The sequence below is a fragment of the Miniopterus schreibersii genome (assembly GCF_964146895.1).
Source record: "Miniopterus schreibersii genome assembly, chromosome: 19".
In the NCBI taxonomy this organism is placed as follows: domain Eukaryota; kingdom Metazoa; phylum Chordata; class Mammalia; order Chiroptera; family Miniopteridae; genus Miniopterus; species Miniopterus schreibersii.
In genome coordinates this window covers 30,164,928-30,190,658 of record NC_138119.1, presented here as the reverse complement: position 1 = coordinate 30,190,658, position 25,731 = coordinate 30,164,928, and the positions used below count along the sequence as shown (strand labels likewise).

Genomic DNA, 25,731 nt, shown 5'->3' with positions numbered 1-25,731 from the left:
ATCAAGAGAAAAAATGGGACAGTATAGAGGAGTGTGTGCCTTGAAGCTCCAACGAAGAAGCCAAGACCAGACTCTTGAAGCCCTGCTGGGGTCTAGGCCTTGTCTGACTGTGTCTGCAATGAGCCATCTGAGGGCGGCACTGGGCCACCTCCCTGTCACGGGCGCAGGGGCATGTCCCTTGATCCCGGGCCTACAGGGGGAGCGGGTGTCACAATTCTCATGGGGTCCTAGCTTGTATCACATACCCTACGAGGCACATGAAAGAGTGGTAAATGCTGCCCATTCTGGGGGCCTCCCTGAATCCAAAATCCCAGGGCCAGAGGCCTGCAAAGGGACACTGATGTTTCGCAAACTTTCTAGAATCATAAAATACCAAATAATATTCCACACGCTTCACTTCTGTAAACCTTTTACTTAAAGAGTGGCCCTGCCTCACACCACTGAATAGCTACGTAGAAAGCAAAACCCAAGGAAATGTAATTTCTTCAGGTACCGTGGTGAAAAGAGTTGCATTTTTTTCTGTTTTTTTACTAACAGAAAATATATAGCAATATTATTTTCCCCAGTAGCACATTTGCCATTGTTTTTATAGGATCTAGACTGGAGTTCCATGAGCTCTGTGGCTTAATTCTCCAATCCCAGTTTACCCCCTCCCAGGAAGGAGTTCTGTAGCCACAGCAGAACACACACCCTTTGCCTCTTGGTTGTTCCTGGCCACTCTCAGAAGTGGTGAGCTGTGGCCTCTGGGGAGTTGTCCTGGGATTATGAATGAGGCTTCAGCTGCAGAACCCTGGCATGTGCAGCCCCTTTTCTCATTTGGAATCTGCAACTTATTTATTTTTTCTTCAAGACAGCCTCCAAATTATTCAAGCCTCACACACTAGATCCACTGCTTGCTTTCCACTGTGGCAGAAAAGGCTGGCTGCTCTCTGAAGATTCCCCACCTTCCCTCTTCTCTGTGAATTCAAGATGCCACACAGAGCTCTGCTTTCTGGCAGTGAACATGGGAGTTATATCTGGCCCATCTCCTACTCAACAAACTTCAGCTTCTGACATATGTTGTTCCTGGTGTGTGCGCATCTCTCCTTTCTCAGTCTCAGTTTCTGTGGGAAAGGCTCCCCACCGCTTTTCTCTATCTCAGAGTGGGGTGGAATGACAGGTTGTTACTCCAATGGGGTACAAGCAAGTACCAGAGAAGGCAACAGTCACCAGGATCCAGTAAAGGTTCACTGTTTGGGTCCTGCCTTTAAGCTGCAAAAGCCACTTGTCAGGACTGTGCTTGGGAGATAGACGAGTCAGGAAGAGTCTGTAGGTATGGGTGCTGAGTCAGAGTTTAGAGGACATTCAAGGTCACTCCTGGGAGATCAAGTACTTCAGATCTGAAGGCTGATCTAAGACCAGAACAAGCAGCATAGTCAGTGGGATTGCCTGGGGTAGAGAAACAGATTCTCTCAACAAAATGAAAGATGCTTTTGTATGGTCCTGTTCTTGAGTGGAGAGGGCAGATTCAAGGTCACTCTGGTGCGACCTTCTGGACTTCCAGTAGACTTGGTATATTTGGCTTTCATCAAGACATCTGAGAAAGTCTTATATGGTCAATCTGGGGATAAGATATAGCTGTCTATTATTTCTATCTGGGAGAAGGAGCTTGCTTGATATGTCATGTGCTATGGCTTTGACCCACCATATTTAATATTCTGTCAATCTAGGCAAAAGTATAGAAGCCAGATTTATCAAAAGTTAGATCAATTGCCCCAAATATCTAAGAATAAAGCAGACTGGGTGAGCATAAGTCATAAATTTCATTTAAAAAACTTCAGTGTACAACACAGTCTGAAAACAAGGTAAGTTGGTCCTAGTTCAAATACAAAAGACTTGGCATTTTAGCTGATCTCAGGCTATCAGTACCCTTTGCATCTCACTCTACACATTTTTTTCCTGAGTTGGCATCCTCTCCCATGACTTCAGCTACCATTTATATATTGATGACTATAGAATCTTGTGGAGTAGTCTCTTGAAATCCAATTAGACATCTCCACTTAGTTATCTTTCAGCATCTCAGCTGAATCTATCCAGCCCTGGGATCTTCAGCTTCCTCATTTTTTGAAACCTTGGCCTCCTCCAGGTTCCCAGTCTCGGTTGATGGCACCACCATTTACCCGTTTGTCTTAGATATCCTTGATTTCTCCCTTTTTGTCACTTTCCACATCCAGACAGCCATCAAACCTAATTCACTACATCTGAACTATTACACAATTATGTCTATGTAATTTCTTTTTTGTTTCTACTGCTGTGACTTTGGTTCAGGCCACTGTTGATTTTTTTTTGGGGGAGTGTCACTTGGATTACTGTACAGATTTTGAATTGGTCTCCCAGCCCCTGGCCTTATTCTCTTTTAATTCACTTTCCATGCAGAAGCAGAATGCAAATATGATCGTGTTACTTCCTGCTTAACACCCTTCGATGGATTCCCACCCTCATTAGGATATGAGTCAACTTCTTAAACGAGACCAAATAAAAACTATGTGGCATGATCCCAGCTTACTTCTCAAGCCTCAGCTCTCTCTGTTCCCTCCCGTTACTCTCACACCCTCCACTTCTCCTCCACATCTGTATACTTACTGTTCCCTCAGCCCAGCACATTGTCCCTTTCTCTCTTTGTCTAATGAACTGACACTCATATTTCAAGTCTCAGTTTCTAAGGAGGCCTTTTCTAATCCACAGTTTGCTTGCTCCCATCAATGACTGGTCTGCCACATTGTGCAATTTTAGGGGGTAAAATTTCTTTTGTATTATGTGTGAATTGTGCCTCTGAAGTTGTGCAATGCAGTCAGCAGGCACACTCTGTTCCTCGCTCTTCTTGGACTGCAAGCTCATCTCGATTCTCTGCTGTATGCCTGGTGCAGAGTAAGAGCTCAGTCAATATTTGTTGACTTAATAGATGAGGCTTAAGAGAGAAATGACTCTTTTTTTAAGAATTGTTGACACTATTAGAGATGTCTCCCCTTCCTCCCCCTCTGCTTTGCCTCTCTCCACCCAGGCCCTCCCCACCCCCCACTTTCACCACATTTTTGTCTGTGCCCATGGGCTATGCATATATGCAGATATGTTCTTTGACTAATCTCTTCCAGCCCCCGCCCCCCCCCCCCCCCCCCCCCCCGAGATCTGTCAGTCTGTCCCATGTATCCACACCTCTGGTCCTATTTCGTTCATCAGCTTACCTTGTTCATTAGATTCCACATATAAGTGAGATCATATGGTATTTGTCTTTCTGTGACTGGCTTATTTGCTTAGCATGGTAATCTCCAGGTCCATCCTTGTTGTTGAAAAGGGTAAGAGCTCCTTCTTTTTACAGCCCCGTAGTATTCTATGGTGTAAATGCCCCAGAGCTTTTTAATCCACTCATCTACTGATGGGCACTTGGGCTGTTTCCAGATGTTGGCTATTGTAAATCACGCTGCTACTCTCTTAATGAGAGCGTACAAGGGAAAACTTGGGGCTGGAAAAGATTCTGGGAACCATACTTTTACAGAATAATTTAGGTAACTTGCCATAGTTAGCTTGAAGAAATGAGGATTTAGAACAGATGTAATAGCTCCCTTCAATATTTGAAAGACTATCATGTGAAAATGGAATATATTCACTCTATTTTTACCTCAGAAAGTATAAGTAAGACAAGTTAGAGGGGGGCAAATTCAGGGCTGATAATAAAATAAAACTACTTTCCAATAATGAGAGCTGTCCATAAACTAAAGAGGTGGCACACAAAGTAATGAGTTCTGGTTCATGGCAAACGCACTGAAGTATAAACCAGAGGTCCATCTGTTATGATCATTGTGGCTGGCAGTTGGACAGGAGAGCCTTTGAGGGCCTAACTCCAAATGTCTGAGATTTATGACCACAGGGAACGTTTTCTTTTTAGTTGAACTCAAGCATTTATTTAATGCCTGTCTGTGCTTGATGCTATTGGGGATCTAGGACCGCAAGACTCTGCACTCAAAGGTGCACAGTCAGGTTTGAGGGGATAATGTCAAGCTTATAGGAAACAATTAGAAGGAGGAATCTTTCAGAACATTCTCAGTTGTCTAAATGTGTGGTATGGTGGTTTGGTCAGTGAATGGAGGTAACTGTGTGGTCTTCCACTGTGGGAAGGCTTCATAGAAGAGGGGGCATTGAAAGAGGAAGGGGAGGAGCTGTAAAGGAAAGTCCCCCTCAGGAGAAAGGGGGTAGGATGGGAGAGCCCTGTGAGAAAGGCAGGTGTGGGCCAGGCACATAAGCAGGTGCCCCTCACGCATTTCATTTACAGCATCAGAGTCTGCGCTTAGCTCTGCACAGCTCTGCTTGCCTTAGATGAAACCAATGAAGAAGATGGGATGCAGGCTGGCCTGAGAATTTGTTGAAACTCAAGAGCCACATCCTGCAGTGAAAGCGAATAGACTCCTTGCCTATCCTGAACTCCCTCAAATATTTGGGGTTCAGTGGATGAGTCAGAGGTGACTCAACTGCTCAGAAGGAGGAAGGGAGTAGGGGAAGCCCCAGGATTGAAGTTGCCCTCTAGCCCCAAAGTTCATTTAGATTTTTCATACATACTTTTGACTGCAAGTAACCTAAAACTCAATTAATAGGGACTTAGACGAAAGGAAAATTATCTCACATATTAAAAACTCTGAACTAGTTCTTATCTAGGACTGGTTAATTCATGGGTCTAACAAAATCATCAGGGACTGACTTCTTTCCATTATTCTGTTTGCTACTTTCTGCCCATTGATTTATCCTCTTAGGTTGAGGCCCCTCATGGTCTCAAGAGGCTTCAGCAAGTGCAGGCTTTAAATGTGGACAACAACCAGAAGCAGAAAAGAATCTACTCTGCTTGCTTTTAAGAGTCAGAAAAACATTTCCTGGTAGTCCCTCAGTCAACTTCCCCTCATGTTTCATTGTCCAGGTTATATCACAAATCCATTCCTGAATCAGTCACTGGACAGGAGAATGGAATTACCAGGGACGTGGACCAGCTCCCCTGGAACACGTGGATGCCTGACACTTGATCAAAATCGGGGTTCTTTATGATGAGGGAGTCGGGAGGAATGGCAAGAGCAGTTGCCACATTTCTTCCTACTTAGGATGCTAAGTGCTTTAGGTGTGATGAAGACAAGGAGAGAGAGAGACCTGGCCGGTACCACTTGCCTGGCCTGAACTGGGGTCCTCGTTGGGATATGCTGCTTGTGCTAGGGTGCCTGTGGATGGTTCATTGATGGGCCCAGAAATTCTCACTGGAGCATTAGGTTATGGGTTCACCCAGGGGATCTTTAAGGCAACTCACAGGCCTTATTCTGGGCCGGCTGTCCCGTGAAGCCCGTAGCACAGAGCCTCACGTCATCATCCTCTCAAATCCCTAAGCCAAGGACCACAATTCCTGCCTTCAGATAAGGAATTGAAATTAGATAATTTACCCAAAGTTAACAGTAAGCGGTAGAAGGGGGATTTGAAATTGGGCTAGTCTAAGTATAATATATGTCTTTCTACCATTTTTATCTCACTACCTCTTCCAACTTAGTTTCCAGGAGTCTAGGAATAAGCCAGGGAGTGTGTTTAAGACCCATGCTTCTCAAATTATCTTTGGCTAAGAAAGAACAAAATTTTAAAAATTTCCAATCTAGCCCTGGCTGTCGTGGCTCAGTTGGTCATGGGTTTGATTCCCAGTCAGGGCACATACTCAGGTTGCGGGTTTGATCCCAGGCCCGGGTGTGTTCGGGAGGCAACCGATTGATGTTTCACTCTCATATCAATGTCCCTCTCTCTCCCCCCTCTCTCTTCTCCCCTCTCCCTTGCTCTCTCTCTCAAATCAATTAAAAAATTTAAAAATCCTCCAATCTATTATTAATCATCACTTAAATATAATACAATAAAAAGAATTACTAGGAAAATAAAATGAGAAAAATTATAAAGGTATACAAAATACAAACCCATTTTTAGTGATTCAATATAACAAACAAAACATACTCTCAGGTTGCTATCAAGTTTTCTAAATACCATTTGTTTCTGACTCCCCTTGCCTCTGACAGGTAACCGTTTGTGGACCGACACTGATCTTCGGGCCACACTGAGCAGCGCTGATTCAGACAGCTTTCTGCTTCCATCCTGTGCCCTAGACTGCAACTCAGGATATCTGACGCTTTGATGTTTCAGCTGAGATGAGGGTGGGGAATTACTTCTTGTAACACTGAGCCAAACATTGTAGGAAAAGGTTAGATTTTGCATTGCTGTTTTCATGGGGAATTTTATTTCTATCAACAGATTTGTATTATACTTTGGGAAACACTTTCTTGATGGTGATTTTCTATCCTCTTGCTAAGTAAGAAATAGATTGAGCACAATAGAAATATGTGAGATAGAAGAGATTTAGGGAGTAAAGAACCTGCACACATGAGGAAAGGTCTGTGTTTAAAGATTTGCTGGAGGTTCCCAGATGGATGTGTCATTGAATGATGACTCATTGTGGCCAAATTATAAGCTTCTTGATTTGAGTGAGTCTCGAGTTGCGTGTGATTAATGTTTGAACATCTGTTATTTTTCTGACGTAAAAATGACTTCAATTTGGTAAGATATGTTTACAAATATATAGGTCCTTTTATTTATTAGGAAGTTCCAAGAAGTCTATATTAGGAATTTTACAAGAAATCCAAAAAGTTGCTGCCTAGATCTGTTCTCTTCTAAGATTTAGAAAATCTAAAATGATCATTTGCCCAGTGTGTCAAACTCTGAGAACTCTACAAATGTGGAAATGGGAATCCATCCACCAGGAGCTCCAGGATGCCCAGACACCTTCTACAGCTCTCTTTCATTCACAAATGATTTGAGCACCTATCTCACACCCTTCCTCCCAATGCTTTCTACTGACCTCCCTTCTACTGCCATGAGCCTGATGGACTTCAGTGCCCTTGTGGGATGATTTATCCAAAATGTGTCTTTTCAATCCCATGACCTCCAGATTTCCAGTGACCTTTTCCTCTGCCTTTACTCAGCCATCTACTCTAATGCTTACGGCATGGCTTTCGTCATTCTTCAAAACTGTCCACCTCCAAAATCTCTTTATTCAGCCTTTCCACTCTCTGGCCTCTGCCTCCTCTCCTCGGTGGTTCAGACTCTACCATCACAACTTTGTCTTGACCTCACCGGAGCCCCAGCCTGCATTAACCCCTTCTATCAGCTCCCTCCTGTCTTTATTTCCCTTGTTATCCAACTTTCACTCCTGGGGCCACCTTTCTAATCAGGCTCTTCCCTGTATTCCCAATGTCTTCTTCCCCTTGTCCTTTTGTTACAGTGATCGGGCCAAATAATTCTGCTTCCTATGTGTTCACTCCAGGATGCCAAGAGGATGCTGAGAAAAATTACCCAGTCTCACAGGCCACTTCAATTCCTGATCACCCACCTCAACGGGGCTCAGCATTGCCTGGAAACCTACTATGGTTCTCTAGAGCTGTTTGTTTTCCACATATCTGCAAATGTCATTTCATATCTTTTTTTTTTTTTTTTCCTCCTCACATCTCCTTGAATTCTCTCATTTTTATTCACTCTCGTCAGAGAAAACAGAAACCATCTGATGGAAACAAACTCAACTTCCTGCCAGCAAATCTTCAAACCAGCCTGCTCTGTACCCACTGTCCCTGCTTCCTTCCTGTTATTATTCAGTGAAGGTGCTTCTCCCCCTTTCAGAGACTGTCCTCTCTTCTACCTGCATGTACCCCTTCCTGTCCTCCGAGGAAACTGTCTTCATCACTTTTCCCATCTCACTCTTTGATCTTCAACTTCTTTTCCTCCTCTATTGGCCTAATGTTTTTTTTTGTGTTTTTTTAACCCTCATTAGAGGATATGCTTTCATTAATTTTAGAGAGAGAGAGGAAGGGGACGGGGGTCAGGGGGAGAGAGAGAGTCAGAGAGAGATCGAGAGAAACATGGATGTGAGAGAAACATGGATCGGTTGCCTCCCACATGCACCTCAACCGAGGACCGAACCCACAACCCAGGTATGTGCCCTGATTGGGAATCAAATCTGCAACCCTCTGGCATACAGGACAGTGCTCCAACTAACTGAGCCACTTGGCCAGGGCTGGCCTTGAAAGAGTCGTCCGCACTTGTCATCCCACTCTTGAACCTCTCATTTTATGCACAACCCCATCTGCCTCCAATCCCCTGCCACGCCCCTGAACTCTTCTTGATAAAGTCACCAGTGGCCCCCACTTGCTATATCTAGTAGAAGCTCTTTTGTCTTGATCTTACTTGACCTCCCAATAGCATTTCATCCAACCAACCATTCCCTCTTTCTTAAAATATTTTCCTTTCTTGTCCCCAGGCATGCCACTCTCTCCTGGTATTTCTTTTTACTGCTCAGACCTCTCTTTATAAGTTCTTTTGTCAGCATCTTCTGCTCTGACATAAATACCTGGGTTCTCCAGGGCTTGGTTCTGGGCTCTCTCCTCTTCTCACTCTAGATTCTACCTGTTGGTGATTTTCTCCACTCCCGTGACTTCACTTACCATCTCTACAACAATGATACCCACTTATTTATCCCCAGAGCACATCTCTGTGTCCAGCTGACCACTCTGGACATATTCTCTCAGAGTCTGGGAGGCACCTCCAACTTAGCAGGGCCAATGTAGAATGTATCACTTCCCCTCCAAGCCTGCTTTTTCTCTACCCAGTTGTTCGGGCTAGAAATCTGAGGTTTATCGTGGCCATCACCGGCTGTCACCACTCTCATAGAAGTAGCTGCTGAATATTAAAACACTTGCAAGGCTCTCAATTCCTCTTTATTATCACCTTGGTCCAGGCTGCAATTGCCTCTTGTCTGGACTGGAAACAAATGGCCCCTAAAGGATCTCATTCACAAGATAAATATTCTCCTCTCTACTTAGTAGCCGCCAATGGCTTCCCTTTGCTCTTAGGTTAAAGTCTAAAATTTTACCCCAGTCCGTTTCTTCCGGCTCATCTTAAATCTCTCTCCCTCATGCATAATGTTCCTCACTTGAGTATCACTTTTTGAGTTCCTTAAACAGTTTAAGTTCCTTCCTATTTCAGGGCTTCAGAACATGAGAGTAGATGCAGAAGCCAGAGGGTCCTAAAGAAGGCCCAGGGACTACCATGTTGAGATCAGTACAAATCCATTTTTACTTCAGAGACAACCCCTAGCCCCCATTCTTCGAAGTTCTATGGGGTCTTTAAATATGTGGCTCTTTCTGCCTAAGGTTATTGTCACCTCTCTCTTTATTTGGCCAACTCCTCTTATCCTCCACATCCAGCTGACCATCACCTTCTCATGGAAGCTTTCTTTCTAACCCCAAGTCTAGGTTAGTTTCTCTGTCAAAAGCTCCCACTCTTCATTTAGTAGTTATCATAATTGTAATAAAACTGTGTAGTTAGCATTGTAATGTCCTTTTCTGCTCCTAGCTATCAAATCCATGAAGGCAGACACCATGTCTGTGCATTCACTGCTTTCCTCCAGCACCCGACATGTATTCAGAGTTTATTAGGTTCTGAGTGAATAAATGTGCTTCTCAGAAACTCTGATTTGGGCAAAGGCCAGGGAGTAGCCCATGTGCCTCTGTTCTGAGTTAAGTCTCATCTTTGTCAGATATGAGTGTAGAGATTATTCTGAAAGGATCCTAGATTAGTTATGTACACTGCATACTAGCCACAGTTGCTGATCCAGCTCTGGTGAAGAGGGGATCATAGGGTTCAGCTGGGGAAATGATGTTCCCCTCCTGTAACCCAAGAGGGTTTCTTGGGATAGGAATGAGAGTCTGAGCTGCGTATTAGATGAACTGTGAGCTCTGTTACGAAATGGCTTCTTGACTTTGGAAAATATGTATTTTTTTCCAATAATGGTAAGGGAAAAAGCCAGGTAGGATGCTGTTTCATTTTTCAGGTTGCTAGCAGATAAGCAACAATGATGTGTTAATGAGCATATATGAACAAAACCCAGTGTTGTAATCAATAAGAACTTTCTACATATTTTAGTGGTATGTGTAACTGTATATTGCTCTGAATGGCAACTAGATACCTATGTTAAGCAGTTCACTAGACTTATGCAACTGTAGTGGCTCCAATTCATAGACATATTATATATATATATATTTTTACTTCACTAATCCAAGCATTTCTGAGACCAACTTCAGGCACTAAAAAAAACCCCAACATTATTTCCCTTCTTTCCCTCCTAAGGGCAGGGATGATCCATTTTCTCTTTCTACCCAGAAACTGTGGGTAGGAGGAGGCAGAGGGTGCTGTAAGGAAAGGTCCAGGCCTGATGATTGGCACACAAGTTGTGTCCCATTTGTTTTCATGGTTTTAGCACCGATCTTACCATCTGGTTCCACATGAGCATTTTCCCAAATGTCTAAGAGAAAGAGCTGCTTTTAAAAAACTAAGTGTTAAACTGTGCTTTACATGTATTTATGCCTTTATTTTTTACATCAACAACAACACCTTGAAGGAATGATTATTTTCTCCATGGCACAGGGGAGAACATTGAGGTAGGTGATGCCTCCAGGCCATGCAGCTTGGAGCCAAGGTTTGAAAGACTTCAAAAGAAAAATTACTCAGTGCAGACTTTGTAGACATAAGAATGTGTCCCAGAGGGGAGTTCAAGTGGAATGGGCCTGAGTAACTGAAGGAGTCAGATGCTGAAATTAAGAACTTCGGGCTTGAAGGGAACTTAGAGTCATCTCTTAGTGGTTTTCAAGCCTTAAACCACAAAGAACTGCTGCTATTAATTTTCCCCAGAGAATCTCTATTTTGAAATATTTTGGCGGGTTAAAAATTTTTAAGGAAATAATTCTGCTTTCTGATTTTGTTCATCGAAGAGGTAATAGATGACTACCAAACAGAGTCTCTGATCTGTACGAGACAACTTGTCTTTCCACACCAAGTGGCTGTTACTGCAAGCAAACACATAGGAGTGCTTTTCAATGAGCTTGTGCAGACTTACAGAAGGTAGGGGTAGAAAATGGACAATTTCATTAGACTTTTTCAAAGTCTGGAAAAAGATAGTCCTCTTTTTGCCATGAGTACCTTCAAGAACCCACATCAATCTAGTGGTCCCAGTTGGAAACCATTACTCCAGACCTACTTCCTTATTTTATTATTGAGGAAACTGAGGCCCAGACAAGGTAAGAAAAACTCCCAAAGTCATCAAGTAAGTTAGTGGATAAAAGAAGTACTAAAAAATGGAACACATGTCACCTGGGACCCATTAACTGCTCAGAGATAATAGAGTTGACGGTCTAATTATGTAGCCAGTTCTGCAGCTTATGAAAGTTCAGAGGACTTCCTGCCATTTTTAATTCTGAGCACATGTTCCTATGATCCAGCTCCTCTGTACTTGGAGTGTTATGTCTGCTTTTCCCTAAACTACCCCAGGACCAAAACTTGTGGGGAGAGAAATAGAGAGAGAGAGAAGCTCTTTGGTGTCTCTCCTTATAAGGGCACTAATCCTATCATGAGCCCCCCCCCCCCCCCCCCCCCCCCCGGCCTCATCTAACCCTAATTACCTCTCAAAGGCCCCGTCTCCAAATACTATCACACTGGGGCTTCAACATATAAATTTGAGGGCACACAAACATTCAGTCCATAACACCTGGGCAAGAAATTTTGCTAGTTTTTCAGATGAGAAACTGAGCCTCAGAAGTAGTAAATATAATTATACTGAGTCAATGAGAGAGAACTTTAGGAGGGCAGTGCCCATGATGATGACTCTTCCATGCACACTGATGCCCACCTTACTCTTCCCTTTCCCCCACCCAGGACAGAGCTATTTCTTTTAAATTCTTAGAATGGTGTGGTAGTTTAAAAACAGGTCTACAAATTCTTTGATATTCCTCCCTTCAAAATGTGGAATCACTTTCCTTTCCCCTTGAGTAGGAGCTACACTTACCAACTCACTTCTAACAAATAGCAGACACAATGGTGTGAGATTTCTGAGATTAGGTCGAAAAGACACTGTGTCTGGCTCCTTGCTGTCTCTCAGATCATGGGCTCTGGGAAAGCCAACTGCCATGTTGTGAAGACATGCAAGTAGCCCTATGGAAAGAACCATGTAGTGAGGAACCGATAGCCAGTGAGGAACTGAGACCTCCTCTCAAAGCCACATGAGCGTGCCACGTTGCACGTGAATTGTCCAGCCCCAGTCAAGCCTTCAGATGACTGCAGCCCTTGCTTCCGTTTTGACTGCAAACTCATTAGACACCCTGAGCCAGAACCCCTGGTTGTCACTCCCAGATCCCTGACCTACAGAAACTGCAAGATAATAAATGTTCATTGTTTTAAGGAAACAGTGTTTTATGCTATCCTCAGTTCTCCATTCTCCACATTACCCACGTGGCCAAGCCATATCAACATTTCTGAGTCAGTTTCCTCTATAGAAAATAGCCACAAAATACCATGTAGTATGCCTGATACTGCATGCCTAGTACAGACTAGCTTAAAGCAAGCTCAATAAATTGTAGTTGGTGTCAACACCTGATCAGATGTGTGGCTTCCCCAGGTGAGTTTCTGTCTGTTGGCTTCAGATGCCCACTTCCTCAGAGGAGGTGCCAACCTCACACTTAAGTTAGTGTGCATTGCCTGGAAGAGAGCCCTACATGCCTAAATCTTCCCGGCCTAGGGACTCACGGCTTCTTTTCCATTTCAGTACAGACAGCCTTGATGAAGACAACCTCCCTCCTTCTCTCCTTTTCTTCTGCTAGGTTCCATTCTTAAACCTAACCTTTCATCTCAGAATTTCAGCTTTGATGCTCCCCACTTCCTTCCTATGGTTACTTTAACCGAAGTGAGTCAGGTCTTACTGAAAAACTGACTACAGCCAGTCGTCAGCTCCCACCCTCCCCAGACCAGGGCTGCCTGGGCAGAGCGTGAGTGAGGGGGATCAGCGTTTACTTAGCCCATTCTCTCCCCCTCACTTCTTTTAGCCCATCCTCTCCCCCTCACTCCTTCACATCACAGGGCTCTGAGTGGGGCTTCCCCAGCCACCGTCGCAGTCAGGAGCCAGTCTCATATTTGTCTGATTGCTCAAGGAGGAGTGGCAGCAGCTTGAATCCTTGGATATCTTATTGAGTGGACCAATTTGCTTATATTCTACTCTGTTGGGTCCAGTCTGTTGCCTCAGCTCAGGGAGAATTTGGTAGAAGAGTTTGGTTGTGAATGCCAGTAACAACCCACTCTGTGCCCTGGGTCTGTCTCCTAGTCCTGGATTCCATCTTAGTTCTTATGACAATCCAGGCAAGTTAGTGTCCCCCCCTGGAACTCTGGTGCTTGACCAGGCAAAAAATACACTAAAAAACTGCCTCTGCATAGCTTTCTAATTTTGGCATGCGTATAATTCGGCCTTAGCCTTGAAAATCAGCCTGATCTTTAAGGATTTAAGGGTATTCCTTAAAGGATTGAATTTATGGAAAGACTATGGTGGTCTTTGATACTGGCTTTTGAAGGGAGACTATCTTTCCCCCCTGCTTGGATGTGGAGCTTTCCCTCTTTCTGGGAGAGGGCAGTTGTCTTCTTACTCTGGAATGCAGAATTCATTCATCTACTCTCTTCTATCTTGGAGACTTTGAGGGAACAATTTGAGTCAGACAGAAGTCAACTGACACCATAATATGATTTTAATAAACCCATTTATTTATTCAAAATTAAAATCTGCTACAAAGACAGACAAACAATGTAACATTCCCAGAGGAACTGAACTGCTTCTAGTTAAAACTGAGTTCTATTAGAACCAATTTTAGGTTGTTATAAATAACAAGCTGGCTACAGCTTTCAACAACGAAGTGGTTAGGGAATGAGGCCAAGGGAATCCCTCTGAGCCGCTGGGATGTTAATGATCAAAGGGGCTCCTAGTTTCTCTTCCTAAGAGGGTGAGATCCTTGTAATACGCTGGGAGCCCCAGGCCCAGGGACAAAAGAAATTAGAGGGTGGTCAGGGAAAACAGCTGAACAGGTATAAAATATGGTCAAGCTTGGAATGGAAGCTTCAGTTGGCTCCTCAAGAAACATTTTTTTCCTTTATATAACTTACAATTTCTCTTAAAATACTCAAATACCATAGGATGTTACCCATGGAAACAGCTTAAACACAGGTGAAAATAATAAATATTGAACAATTATAATATCGGGCTTCTTTCTAAATAGTTCACAGAGAAGCTCAGTAAATAAATAGAAATGGAAGTTGAGGTATCGGACGTAATAAATATTCTAGGAGAGAGGTAAGGCGGGGTTGTCCAGGGAGCTGGTTCGGCTGTCCTGGAACCCTGGATTGGATTTTGGAGATCTCCGATTTATGTCCTGGAGTCGAGTCGAGTCGCCACCCCAGGTGTTTCGTTGCTCGGGACGTTTCAGTTGGTCATCCTCATTGTCATGTAGGTTTCTATGTAGTTGATGAAAATGTCAAACTCGCTCATGGCTTTGTAGATGCCTTTCTCTTGGAGCTGTGGGGGGAGATCAGAAATGTTTCGTAAACACCCAACCTGAGCGAGTAAGCTGGTCCCTCCCTTGGGTGGCAGTGCCCCTGGGGGCCAGAAGCAGCACTGGATCCCTCGAGTTAGAGGAGGAGGTAGCCTGGGGACACACAAAGGCCGTGCATTGATGTGAGGCACAGCTAGCAGTGCCGAGAGGAGCACCCCCCTCCTGCAAAGCACACTCTTCAGAACAGCGCCTTTTCAACAGTTTTAAAGGTCATGGGCTCACATGACACTTTTTCACAATTTGATGAAAAACCATTAGAGGAACCACTTTGAAAGGAAGACAGTGAGAGTGGAGAGAAGGGGGCCTCTTTTAGGGTTATTATCTTCCACCAACAGATTCCCAGGCCCCGCCCTGCTGTTCCAGCCTGGGTCAGGGGATTCTTGTCTCCCGCTGTTTTGGACCATGCTGGGTGTCTGTCCCCAGCCCTCGAAGAGGACACAGGCCACATGGTTTCTGGGAAATGGCGCTGAAATGTTCGCGAGCAGTTGGGAGCGTGAAACCCTAGCTGGTTGGGAGTTGACATTCTCAGGCACCTGGGGAGGTGTGAGCTGCAGGTGGAAAGTGAGTGTGGGCCAGCCCCGGATAAGTGAGAATCCTGCTTCCTGATCTGTATGAGTCTTGGGGAGTCCAGGCTGAACCCCTGGGTGTGTTTGTGTGTGCGCATTCACGTGCAGGCTTCCTGCACGTGTGGCTTCAGCCTGGATTCCCAACAAGCTACTTTCTGTTTCCTTTGTCACTCTCCCCAGCACCCAGCTCACTGCGTTCACAGGCTAGCCAGCCGGCTCAGCCCACAGGCCTGCAAAGGCGGGGAGCAGTCATTTAGAAACCCCCAAAGAGACTTCACAGAAAACAAATATAACTGAGGCAGCAGCTCCTCACCGGCGGAGGAGGTCACACCATCTGTGGGGTTCCCACAGTCCCTCCCAGCGAAGGATGGGGCTTGCTTAGCATCTGCCAGCCTCTGCCCTTGGGCAGGGGGCAGAGGTCTGTTCCCCAGCCCTCCTGGCTACCACGGAGCTCACCTTACTAAAGGCACTCTTCACCTGCTCCACTGCTTTGCTCTTATTTTCACAGGGCAGAAAGCGATACTGTGGAGGGAAAGAGAAAGTGTTAAAGACACTGGCTCACTTGGGGACAAGCTGGTGGCAAGAAGAGATCAGCCTTGTCCTGAGCGCTGCTCCCCCACCGGAGAAGAACCAGGCTCAGGAGATGAACCGTGTGCCTCTGGGAGCCACTCAAATGTTTGCCAGGCTTGCATGAAAACCCAGGTCTTGGAGTTTCCTCCTCTGGAGCGCGCAGTGCTGACTAGATGCTGAGCCAGCTGTTCTGTCCTTTCCTGCTCCTCTGTCCTGTCCCCTCCCCTTCAGTCCCAGGCACTGAGGACCATTTCTGTCTTGGGGAATGGAGACACAGTCTCAGCTATGGGGACAAACCCTTTGCATAGTCCCATCCTACAAACTGAGACCAAAATTGGCTGATTTCCCATTCTCAGCGAGAGAACACAGGAAACCAGCGAGGCGGTCTCATTTCAGTCAGAGAACTAGCTTATCCTGGGGAACTGTCCCTAGACACTAGTCAGGGACCTTGTAAATACCAGGGGAAGTCCTTTCAGTCATTTGGGCCCACTTAGAGCTCTGGTTTTAAAAGGTTCAGAAGAAAGAGGGACCTGGAGTCCTTCTACCTGGGACTGGGATGCTCAACTCCTGGCCCCCCTTGCTGGGCCCAGGGCTTAGGTCCAAAGGGACAGGGGAGCCCTGACTAAAGCTCTGGGCCCCTTTCATACAGAGACAGAGGAATAGTTAATAACCCACAAATGACTCACAAATAACAGGAAAGCTGTTTGCAAATCTTCACATGTAAATGCCTAGCAGTCACCCCACCCCCTGCTCAGAGAGAAATGCCAGCTCCTGCCTCTCTGCGTCTGTGGGCCTGGGTGTGAGGGGTGTTAGGAGATGAAATGATGTTTCGGAAAAGCCGAAGAGCCGCAAAGGAGAGAACCTGCTGGCTACTCACACAGCGCCGGAGCTGCAGCCTGAGCGTCTTCAGCTTCTCCCCCAGCGAGTTCACGTGCTCCTTGATGTTCTGGCCCTGGCTCTCAGCCTGGGGCATCACCTCTTCCAGGTAAAACTGGATCATCTCTGACAAGGCCTGGCAGCCCAGGTAACCCTGAGGGCAGAAGCACAAGGGTGGTGACTGGGAGGAAGAGCTGCTGCCACTAGCTTGAGAGGGTGGCTTTGTCCCCAAGGACTTCTCTTCACCAGCACCCTCCCTCCCCCCCTTAACCCTCTGGCTGGCTATGTGCTGAGTTAAGATCTTCCCACTTCTCCTTTTCGAGGGAAGGAAGCAGACCCAGCTCCCTGTAGGCGTGAAGCAGAGCCTTCCTTCTCTTAGTCACAAGCCCCCTCCCCCCCGGCTCTCACCTTAATGTCTTCCAGCAGGGACCCGTTCAACAATATGTTGTCCAGTTGGTCCTTCATTTGCTACAAGAAAACAAAATGAAAATAAGCCTGAGGTTTGGGGAAATAGCTGAAATGAATGTCCCTTATAGAGTGTTTCTGATTTTTAGTCAATGCAGCCCCGGCCCACAAATGGAAAGGATAGTTAACAAAACGAGAGGCCCAACAGTGCTGGAGCCCTTAGTTAAACCAGGTCCTCCCCATGGGGATCAAGTTGTAACTTGCTCCCGATTCTGAAGCTAAGGCAGAAGCTTGCCTAGGTCCTGGTCTTCTTCCTGCAGAGACCCACCGGGTGTCTGCCCTCCGGTGCTCTCTGCCCGTCTCCCTCTCCGGCCCACTCCTGCTGCAGCTCTGCAGGCTCCTTGGGAATGGGGGGCAGCTCTTCTTATAGGTTCCCCCTGCATGGCACTTCCCCAAACACCAGTCTTTCAGGTTCTGAACCGCTCTTAGCAGACGCAACTTGTTTCCCTGCTAAGGGGTGCAACTTGTTTCCCTGCTACGGGGTGTGGGGAGCGTCTCCACCTTCAGTTACACCCTTTGTGATTCCTCCCAGCCAATGAAGCGCTGAGCTCCAGCAGAATCTTATAAGACATTTCTGAGCACAGGCAAGAGTCTTTTTACCTTCCAGAGAGCTTTTCCTGCACATTTGGAGCATCATCAGGGCTTAGCTTAATTCATCGAACCCATAGCTTGACTGGGGGAGTCTCTCAAGAATTTAATTTTAGGGCAGTGGGTGCTGGGGATGGAGGCGAACAAACAAGCGTTCTCGGCCCTCTAGCAGGACGCCTCTAGCAGCCTCAGGGAGGAAGGGTAGGGAGGCATCATACTCACAAAGAAAGTCTTCACCCTGTTGAAGGCAGTTCGGAGCTCTCGAAGCATGTGGGGCAGGCTGGTTGGGAGGTGGGTGCAGCTGTTCTCAGATGAGGAGTCCCGGCCTCGGCTGGCCCCCACCCCGGCCAGGAGGACCAGGCAACACAGCAGTGCTGAGCTGGGCATGGTGGTGCTCTGCCTTCTTCTGCGAGCCTGCCTTGTGGTTTGGTTTTGCAAGAGCAAGGCCCTGATGTGTAGACCTTCACCTACTGTGTCCCCCTTTTATATTATGGGTTCAGTAGGGCCTCCCCATTCATAAAAAAGCCACAGAGTCACAGATTTCCTGGCAAAGGTTTTTTCTGATTACAACCCCTCCCTTCTCTAGACCTTTGCATTCGATGAACTTCGTTAAGTGTTAATTCTTTGCATCGTAAGCAAAAAGGATGGCTGAAAAACGAACTTCTGCATTGTGGCTATTTTTAGGGTGAGCTACCTCTCTCTCTTTTAAAATAATTTTTCAGCTTCTCTTAATAAAAAAAAAAAAGTTGATTTCCTGGGGTGAACAGCTGTTCTGTGCGCAGAGGCCCACAGTTGTGGGTTCCATTCACATGTCCCTAGGTCACAGTGACGTGGACAAACTGGTCATTCCAGAGTATGCTAGAATTGAGAAATAATTGGATTCCTTCCCTGCTCTGGGTTGAACACCCAAAGCTTCTCCTCGCTGAATTGGGAAGTCATCCCAACTCTCTGGGCCTTAGTTTCCCCAAGTGAAAACGTGAGGATGAACTCAATACCCCCACAGCTGCCTTCTGGCTCTTTCATGTTCTGTTCCCAGCCTGCCCCTTGAAAAGGCCAGCTTCCCACAGGATCGGCAGGCACCCGGGAGGTGCTCCAGGCTTCCTCTCTAGCTCTGGGTTCCCTGAGACGCTCAGGTCCATGTCTCCAATCTTGCGGCTGTCCCAGTACTTGGGGGAAGTCAGCAAGAGGAGTCCAAAAGTACCAAAACGTTTGTACCCGCTAGTCACCAGGACCCTTATTATCTCCATTTTGCAGTGAGCACACCGAGGCACAGAGATGTTACGTGACTGGCAAGAGGTTGCACGGGTGCTCCATGAGGGAACCAGAATTTCCCCTCGGGCTCGCCCGGCCTGGCACCATGCTCCTGACTCTGCTCTACTGCTCCCAGTGCGGGGGCTGAAAAGATTGGGTTAAAGGGTCCTTCAGGCTTCTTTGAGTTGTGAGCTTCTATGGTTGGAGACTTAAACTTGAAAGACGTAGAAGGAAGAAGTAGAAAGACCGTGAAATACAAGTGGGGACCCCACGAAGGCTGCACAGCAGGCCCCTCTCTGTCCTCTTACCCAAGTCTTCTCCTTTCCCAAGGAGGCCTTTCTTATCTTGTCTTAGATCTGGACATGTGACTGTGTGTGTGCATATGAGTGTAAGTGTGTCAGCGTGTGCGAATGTGTGCGTGTGAGTGCGTGCGTATGATTTTGTGTAAATGTGTGAGTGTGTGTGTTTGTGTGTGTTTGAGTGTGTGTGAGTGGATGTTTAAGTGTGTGAATGTGTGTATGAGTGTGTGTGTATGAGTGTGTATAAATGTGTGAATGCGTGTGTATGAGTGTGTGTGTGTGTGCATGCACACACGTGAGCGCGTAGGGGCAGAACAGCCAGATATGGTGAGGGATGCTGCTCTGCCTCTAGTTAGGAAAGACGGGGGTAGTCACATCACTTCTACAGATCGCTGGAAAGTTTCTGGGGGTCCTTTGTGCCTTGACTTCCCCCTTCCACAGGGCTTCTCCCACCATTGAAGACAGTAATGGGGAGAACACTGACCTGCGATGGGGGGCAGAAGGCCTGGGCTCTGTCCTGGCTCTGTCACTCTTTACACCCAAGGCATATCCCTTGACCTCTCTGTGTCTATTTTTCATCTGTCCCACGGGGCACAGTACCTGCCTCGGGCTCCCCATGGGATGGGGCTTGGGGAGTTAGCAAGTGTACCTGGATATAGGATATCTCCTGCTTTCTGCTATCTCCTTGCCCTCCTGCATCGGCACCTGGACACCTTGAATGGCACTGGGCTCTGAGCCTGCCCCATCGGAGAAGGTCACTGGGCCAGAGCAAGTGAGGTAGACAAACTGGGGCCAGGCCAGGCTGGAGTCAGTAGGAGGGCCCACCCTGTGGATGTACCTTGTGGGTCAGAATAGGGGGACCGCAGCCTTTCCTTCCTACCCTTCACGTTAATATAGAAATCTAAGAATCACGAAGGGAGAAAGAGCCTTTTGGAAACAGGAGCAGCACTAACACAGGAATTGCTTCCCCTGCCAGGTTTATACTGGGCTTAGGGGTGCTGCGTTTTATAGCCAGGAAGCAGGGAGGAGCCAGGAGCTGGGCTGGCATCCTTTCCACCCTTCTCCTTCGCTCTTGGCTCCTGGGTGCTCTTGGCTAAGCCCTGTCTGAGCTGGGTGTTCCAGGTGCAGAGTTAAGGTGGCAGAGCAGCTAGGCCAGAGGACCCTGACCAGGGCAAGGCTCTGAGCCCTCCTCCCCGACCCAGGCAGCATGGTCCCTTCTTCCCGTCTTTGTTACCATGTCCTGTGCTTTCCTCTGCTACTGAACCTACACCCTACAGCTATCACCCGTGTCCACACCCTGTCTCCCAGCCAGCCGTGAGGGCCCTGAAGCAGGCTGTTTTGTCATCCTTTGTGTACCTGGTGCGAGCACAGGGTCTGGCCCAGGGTGGGCGCCGGGTACACGGCTTCCTCTTTACTGTATCAGGATGGGCACGGCAGAGTTCCCTGGGGAGCTTGGCTGGCGCTGGAGAAAGCAACGCTACGGAGGCAGATCCGGGCACAGGCAAAGACTCGGAAGGATCCAGAGAGCAACTCAGAGAGGCAGGAAGCATCTCTTCACTTTCTTATAATTTGAGATATACACACTTTAACTACTGATAGCTCAATTTTGAAAACAAAATGTATTTTAATAAACACTGCCTTTACAATTATTCAAAGTGTGTGCATACATTTTTTGGGGACACCTTATATAGGTACATGTATGTATGTATGTGTACACACACGTGGATGCATGCACAAGATGGCAGGGAGAAGGGAGGCGACAAAACCCATTTCTACCTTCCTTTAACCCATAAGCCACTTGTTGAATAGCTGATCCTTTCCTCATTGACTTTCAATCATTATCCTCTCTTATTTCAAAATTTCAGCACCTAAAGGGTCAGAGACAACCACAGGCAAATTTCTTGATGCTGTTTCTTAATTAACAAATAGATAAGACAATATACATATATTTTATCAACATGTCTCATAGGATTGATGTCAAGCTGATACAAGAGAATAGAGATGAACATTTTGGGGGAAATTAAGACCCTCTACTTAACTTTGATATTGACAAAAAGACGAGAAACACAAAAGCAGCCGTCCTCCGATTTATCAAGGCTGTGACGAGAATCTCCTTATTGGAAAGGTCATTAGGGTCCATTAGGAAGAGTCCTAAACTCACAGTTCACATGTGAGCCATAAATGTTGAGTCTGCATGTTAGGAGATTCGGGTTTGGGTTTCAGTTCGAGGGAAGGACTGAAGGGAAAAGCCCGTGCAGGGAAGGAAGTGAGAGAGCAGGGCATATGGATGGAAGGAGTGTCAGCCTGGACACCCTGGTTCTGAGGATTTCAAGAGGACACAAATGCCACTCAGCAGATTGAGAGCTCCTTGAGGTTCAGTGGCTGAGTCGAATTTCCCCTCAAGTCTACATGCACAATGGGTGCCTAATAAATGCTTATTAAATTGAATTTTAATGAATTTTTCAGTGGGGACTCACTGGGAAATCAGAGGAAGGTTGTGGGAGGGGAAATACCTCTCCTCTGCCACCCCTGCTCTAAAATATTCCCTAGTTTTGGTATTTAGCTGCAAATGAAAGAAAACCTGACTAAGTAAGCACAGTTTAAAAAAGCCAAAGGATATTATTTCTTTGTCTCACCCAACAAGAAGCCCAGAGGCAGGTAGTCCGAGGCTGTGACAGTTCTCATATGTCCCCCGCAAGCTGTTTATCCTATCTTCCTGCTCTCCTATTCATTGTTGGAGGATGTCATGGAGAAGGGGCATGGGCCAAGTCCAAAGGTCCAAAGGCACCTGAGCCCGGAAGATCCTAATACTCTTTTGGGAACTTCCACTCAGTAGTTTCACCACGTTAGTGGCAGAGGAGTCTAGGCAGACAAGAACTGCCAGTGTGTGTGTGTGTGTGTGTGTGTGTGTGTGTGTGTGTGTGTGTAGATTTTGGAGGGTCCTATTTATAGTGCACTAGGTCTTATAAGGAGTCACCTCCCAGCTATCCTCAGGCTCAGCAAAATGGCAACCTTCTTGGGATAGTTGCCTTGCGCCTTGCAGCGATTCTGCAACTCAGACCCAAGAGTGGAGACAGTTTTGTGGAGCTGCACTGGAGTTTCAAAAGGAAGGCTGAGGAATCTGGGCTTGCTGGACTCAGGGTCCAGCCAGTTTACCTGCTAATAGGGCCACTTGGGAGGAAACAGGCAGGTTCATGATGCAGGTTGGTGGGATGGTGGCTACTTGGAAAGGAAGAGATGACTGTCCTGATGAAGAATCCCCTTGGGGGTGGGCTTCTACTTGCCCACTGGTGGTTACTATTTCAAAGCCGATAGTGAGAGTTTCATTTCTTCTTATCCAGAACATCTAGTGCTTACAATAGTTTCCCCAGCTTGACATTTCTAATATTCCCTTGAATAACCTTTCTCAGCTCCCTGGGCAGAGACTTCTTTGGTGGCTCTGCTGCAACAGGCCTGGTCAACACACAGTCTATCATCAACCCCCAAGTGTGGCCGGGTGTGGCCCAAGAAGACAGGGATCTGTGCCCCTGTCCTCTTCTGGGCTCCTCTGACTTTGGTCTTGTGCCTGGGGTGCTTTAGAATAAAGACCTGGTGGTCGAAGGAGCCAAGTTGGGGCTGGCCCCTCGGCCAAGTCAAGCAAAGTTTATGCAAAGCCGATTGGGTGCTCTTCCGAGGATCGTGGCAGGCAGACATTATAAACCACAGCGGAAGGGCTGATCTTTGGACAGCCAACTCGGAATTCCCCTTTGTGCAATGGAGCAACAAATCAAGCAGTTTGGATTTTCCTTAGGGGACAAACACTGTGATCTGTAACTTGTCATATGAGACATTTAGCTTACAGGAGCCAGGACGCCAGGTGTTGGAGACCTTGCTACCCAGAGGATATAGCTATTTCTGCTCTGCCTGCATGACTGCCTAGAACAGCTAGTGGGCTCCTGTGCCCGGGGCCCACATGGATTCTAGCAGCTCCAGGGCTGTCAGTCTGATGGGAGGACTGAACAGGGCTGGCTCTGTGGCCCCGAGACTTGTGTGGTCACATAGGGTCCCATGCCTGTAAAGCTCTGCCCTTGCTCTGCTGTCACTGTCTTCAAATTCTTAATAGTTGTTGAACAAGAGGCCTCACATTTTTATTTTGCACTGGGCCCTCCCCAGACTATGTAGTAGATTCTGTATATGGGACTAACCCCATCATCTTTCTCTGGTCTCACCTTCATCCAGTCCTCCCTAAATGGCACCACCATCTAACCCATCATACAAGCCAGAAACCTAGAAATAACTTGTTGTTTCTCCCTCTCCCTTGCCAACTTATGTCCAATGTATTTCATGTGCTCCAGACTTTTTTTTCACAAGCATCGTTCTAATCTGCTTACTTCTCTCCATTTCCATCGTCATCGACAATTGTCTGGTTCAAGCTACCGTCTTATCTCTTCTGGGCTCCAAAACAAATGCCTAATTGCTATTCTAACATCCATTCTCTAAAATGTTCTCCACTTTGTAGCCAGAGTGGTTATTTCCAAACACCAAGGCCCTGCTTAAGTCCTTCAAGGGCTGCCACTTGCCCTTTCTGGGTGAGGTTTCCTTTCAAGCCTTAGGACACGTGCAGATAGCGAAGAGTTTCTATTTGTCTCTGAGACATGACTGCAGTGGTATTAAAAGGCATAGTGTGGTCTGCCCTCCCACCACAGTGCCCCTGAAGCACTATCTCCTTCAAGAAACTTTAAGAAACCAGACACCTTTAACTCTACAATGTGCCGCCGACTGTAAATTCCATATCCTTAATACTGTCTACAACTCCCTGTATCATCTGACTCTGTTTCTTCTGCTTTGACTTGCAGCATTTCCCCCTGCACTCCAGCCTGACTGGCTTTCCTTCTTTTGGTCAATGATCCATGCTCTCTCCTACCTCAGGACCTTTGCACAGGTAACTCCCTCTTCCTGGATTGTTCTCCCTCTTCTCTTCATCCTTCAGTGCTCAGCTAAGGTGTTACTTGCTCAAAGTTTTTCTATTCCCTGGCCTAGGTAGGTCTTCAGGGTATATCTTCTCAGGACACCTTGCTCCTTTGTTTTTTAGTGCTTATGTTGATTTATAATTATACATGTGGGTATGTGGGCATTTGATTGATCTCCAGCTCCCCCATTAGATTGCCTTCCACAGAGGCAGGGCCCAGAGCAGTTTTTGATCACTGTTTGCCCAGTAGTGAGCACAATTTTGGGCACATCCAAGGTTCTCACTAAATATTTGTTGACTGACTGAGTGGCTGAGTGTGTGCTTTCTAAGCCTTTGGTAGTTGTCACTGGCTATATGTTTGTCTTCTACTTCACATAGGTAAAAGATGGATTCACTTGGGGAAATAGCTGCCCCCACAAAATATGTGCTTATTCTCATTTAGCTTCTCTATTTAAAAATAAAAATCCATCTAATTACTAATACTCTCCCCCCCAGATGTTAACTGACTCTCGGAATTGAAGGAGAGAGAGAAAAATTAAAAGTGGAAGTGAAAAGTAAAACCCCAAATAAGCTTGCAGTAGAGTCCCTCCAATAGCCCTGTGCCACTTGTCCCATGGTCGTCAGTGTGTTAAAAATATCCTATGTCATAGGATGTCAGAAGAGGAAGAAACTTGGATATTATTTAATCCATATTTCCCATTTTGTAAATGGGCAAACTGAGGCCCAGAGGAGAAAGTGACTTTCCTGGGCACTAAAGATAGTTAATGGCAAAGGTGAAATCTGAAATCAGTTGTCTTTGCATTTTTCTTCTCAAATTAGTGTTTAATTCCTTGACTCAGATGAGTATTAAATTACTCTGAATTCCCATGGCCAGCACCAACAACTGTCAAGACTTGCGGCAGTGCGTGGGGTTGCAGTGGTAGGAGAATTGAAAGTCTGTGAAAATAAGTTTCCACCTGTAGGATAATTCTGAATCTACTGTGCACTTGCAGGCTGCATAGCCCCGTGTTTGGGAGCTGGAGCCTGGGTGAGGGTTGCTTAGAACCTTCGTCTTAGGGAAGTATTTCAAGCCTTAGGAAACATGCAGACAGAAGAGCGTTCCTACTGTATTTTGTCTCTGAGAGACAAAAGCTGTGTTAAAAGGCATAGTTTAGTGTGCCCCAAAGCACCATCTCCTTTAAGAAATCTTATTCAAGAGAGTGGAGATTTCAGTACTTCATCTTGTCTATTCTGATCTTTATCTCTAAGCTGTACCACTGGTTTTAATTATTTTTAAAAAATGTCTTGATTGATTTCAGAGGAGGGAAGGGGGAGAGAGAGAGAGAACATCAATGATGAGAAAGTCATTGACCAGCTGCCTCCTGCATGCCCCGGCTGGGGATCGAACCCACAACCCGGGCGTGTGCCCTGACCGGGAATCGAACTGCAATCTCCTGGATCCTGGGTCGATACTCAACCGCTGAGCCACACCTGGCTTGGCTGTACCATTGGCTTTAAATCCTCAACCGCACTCCTCGTGTTTTTAACATGTACTTTAGGCACACATCTGCATTACATGAAGAGCCAGGTGCCCCCTCCATCCTGGACTCTTGCCATTTCTGCTGTGACTGTGTCATCTACATGCCAACCCTAGGCCATACGCTCTTGGGGGAGGGGCT

At 46.4% G+C, this 25,731-nt stretch overlaps 1 protein-coding gene across 2 annotated transcripts; it reads right to left on the bottom strand.

Annotated features, from left to right (window-relative positions):
• Positions 1-13,646: 13,646 nt before the first annotated feature.
• IL10 (interleukin 10) lies at positions 13,647-18,026 on the bottom strand. Of its 2 annotated transcripts, none has more exons than XM_081121038.1 (5): positions 17,256-17,436; positions 16,931-16,990; positions 16,524-16,676; positions 15,533-15,598; positions 13,647-14,473 (listed from the first exon to the last, which is right to left on the bottom strand). In XM_081121038.1, the coding sequence occupies exons 2-5, from the start codon at positions 16,985-16,987 to the stop codon at positions 14,381-14,383; spliced, it is 369 nt and encodes a 122-aa protein (XP_080977164.1). In that variant the 5' UTR covers positions 16,988-16,990; positions 17,256-17,436; the 3' UTR covers positions 13,647-14,380. The 2 variants fall into 2 exon arrangements, with proteins under 2 accessions (XP_080977164.1, XP_080977163.1); XM_081121037.1 differs by lacking the exon at positions 17,256-17,436 and adding an exon at positions 17,798-18,026 and having other exon boundaries at positions 13,648-14,473.
• Between the last annotated feature and the right edge of the window lie 7,705 nt (positions 18,027-25,731).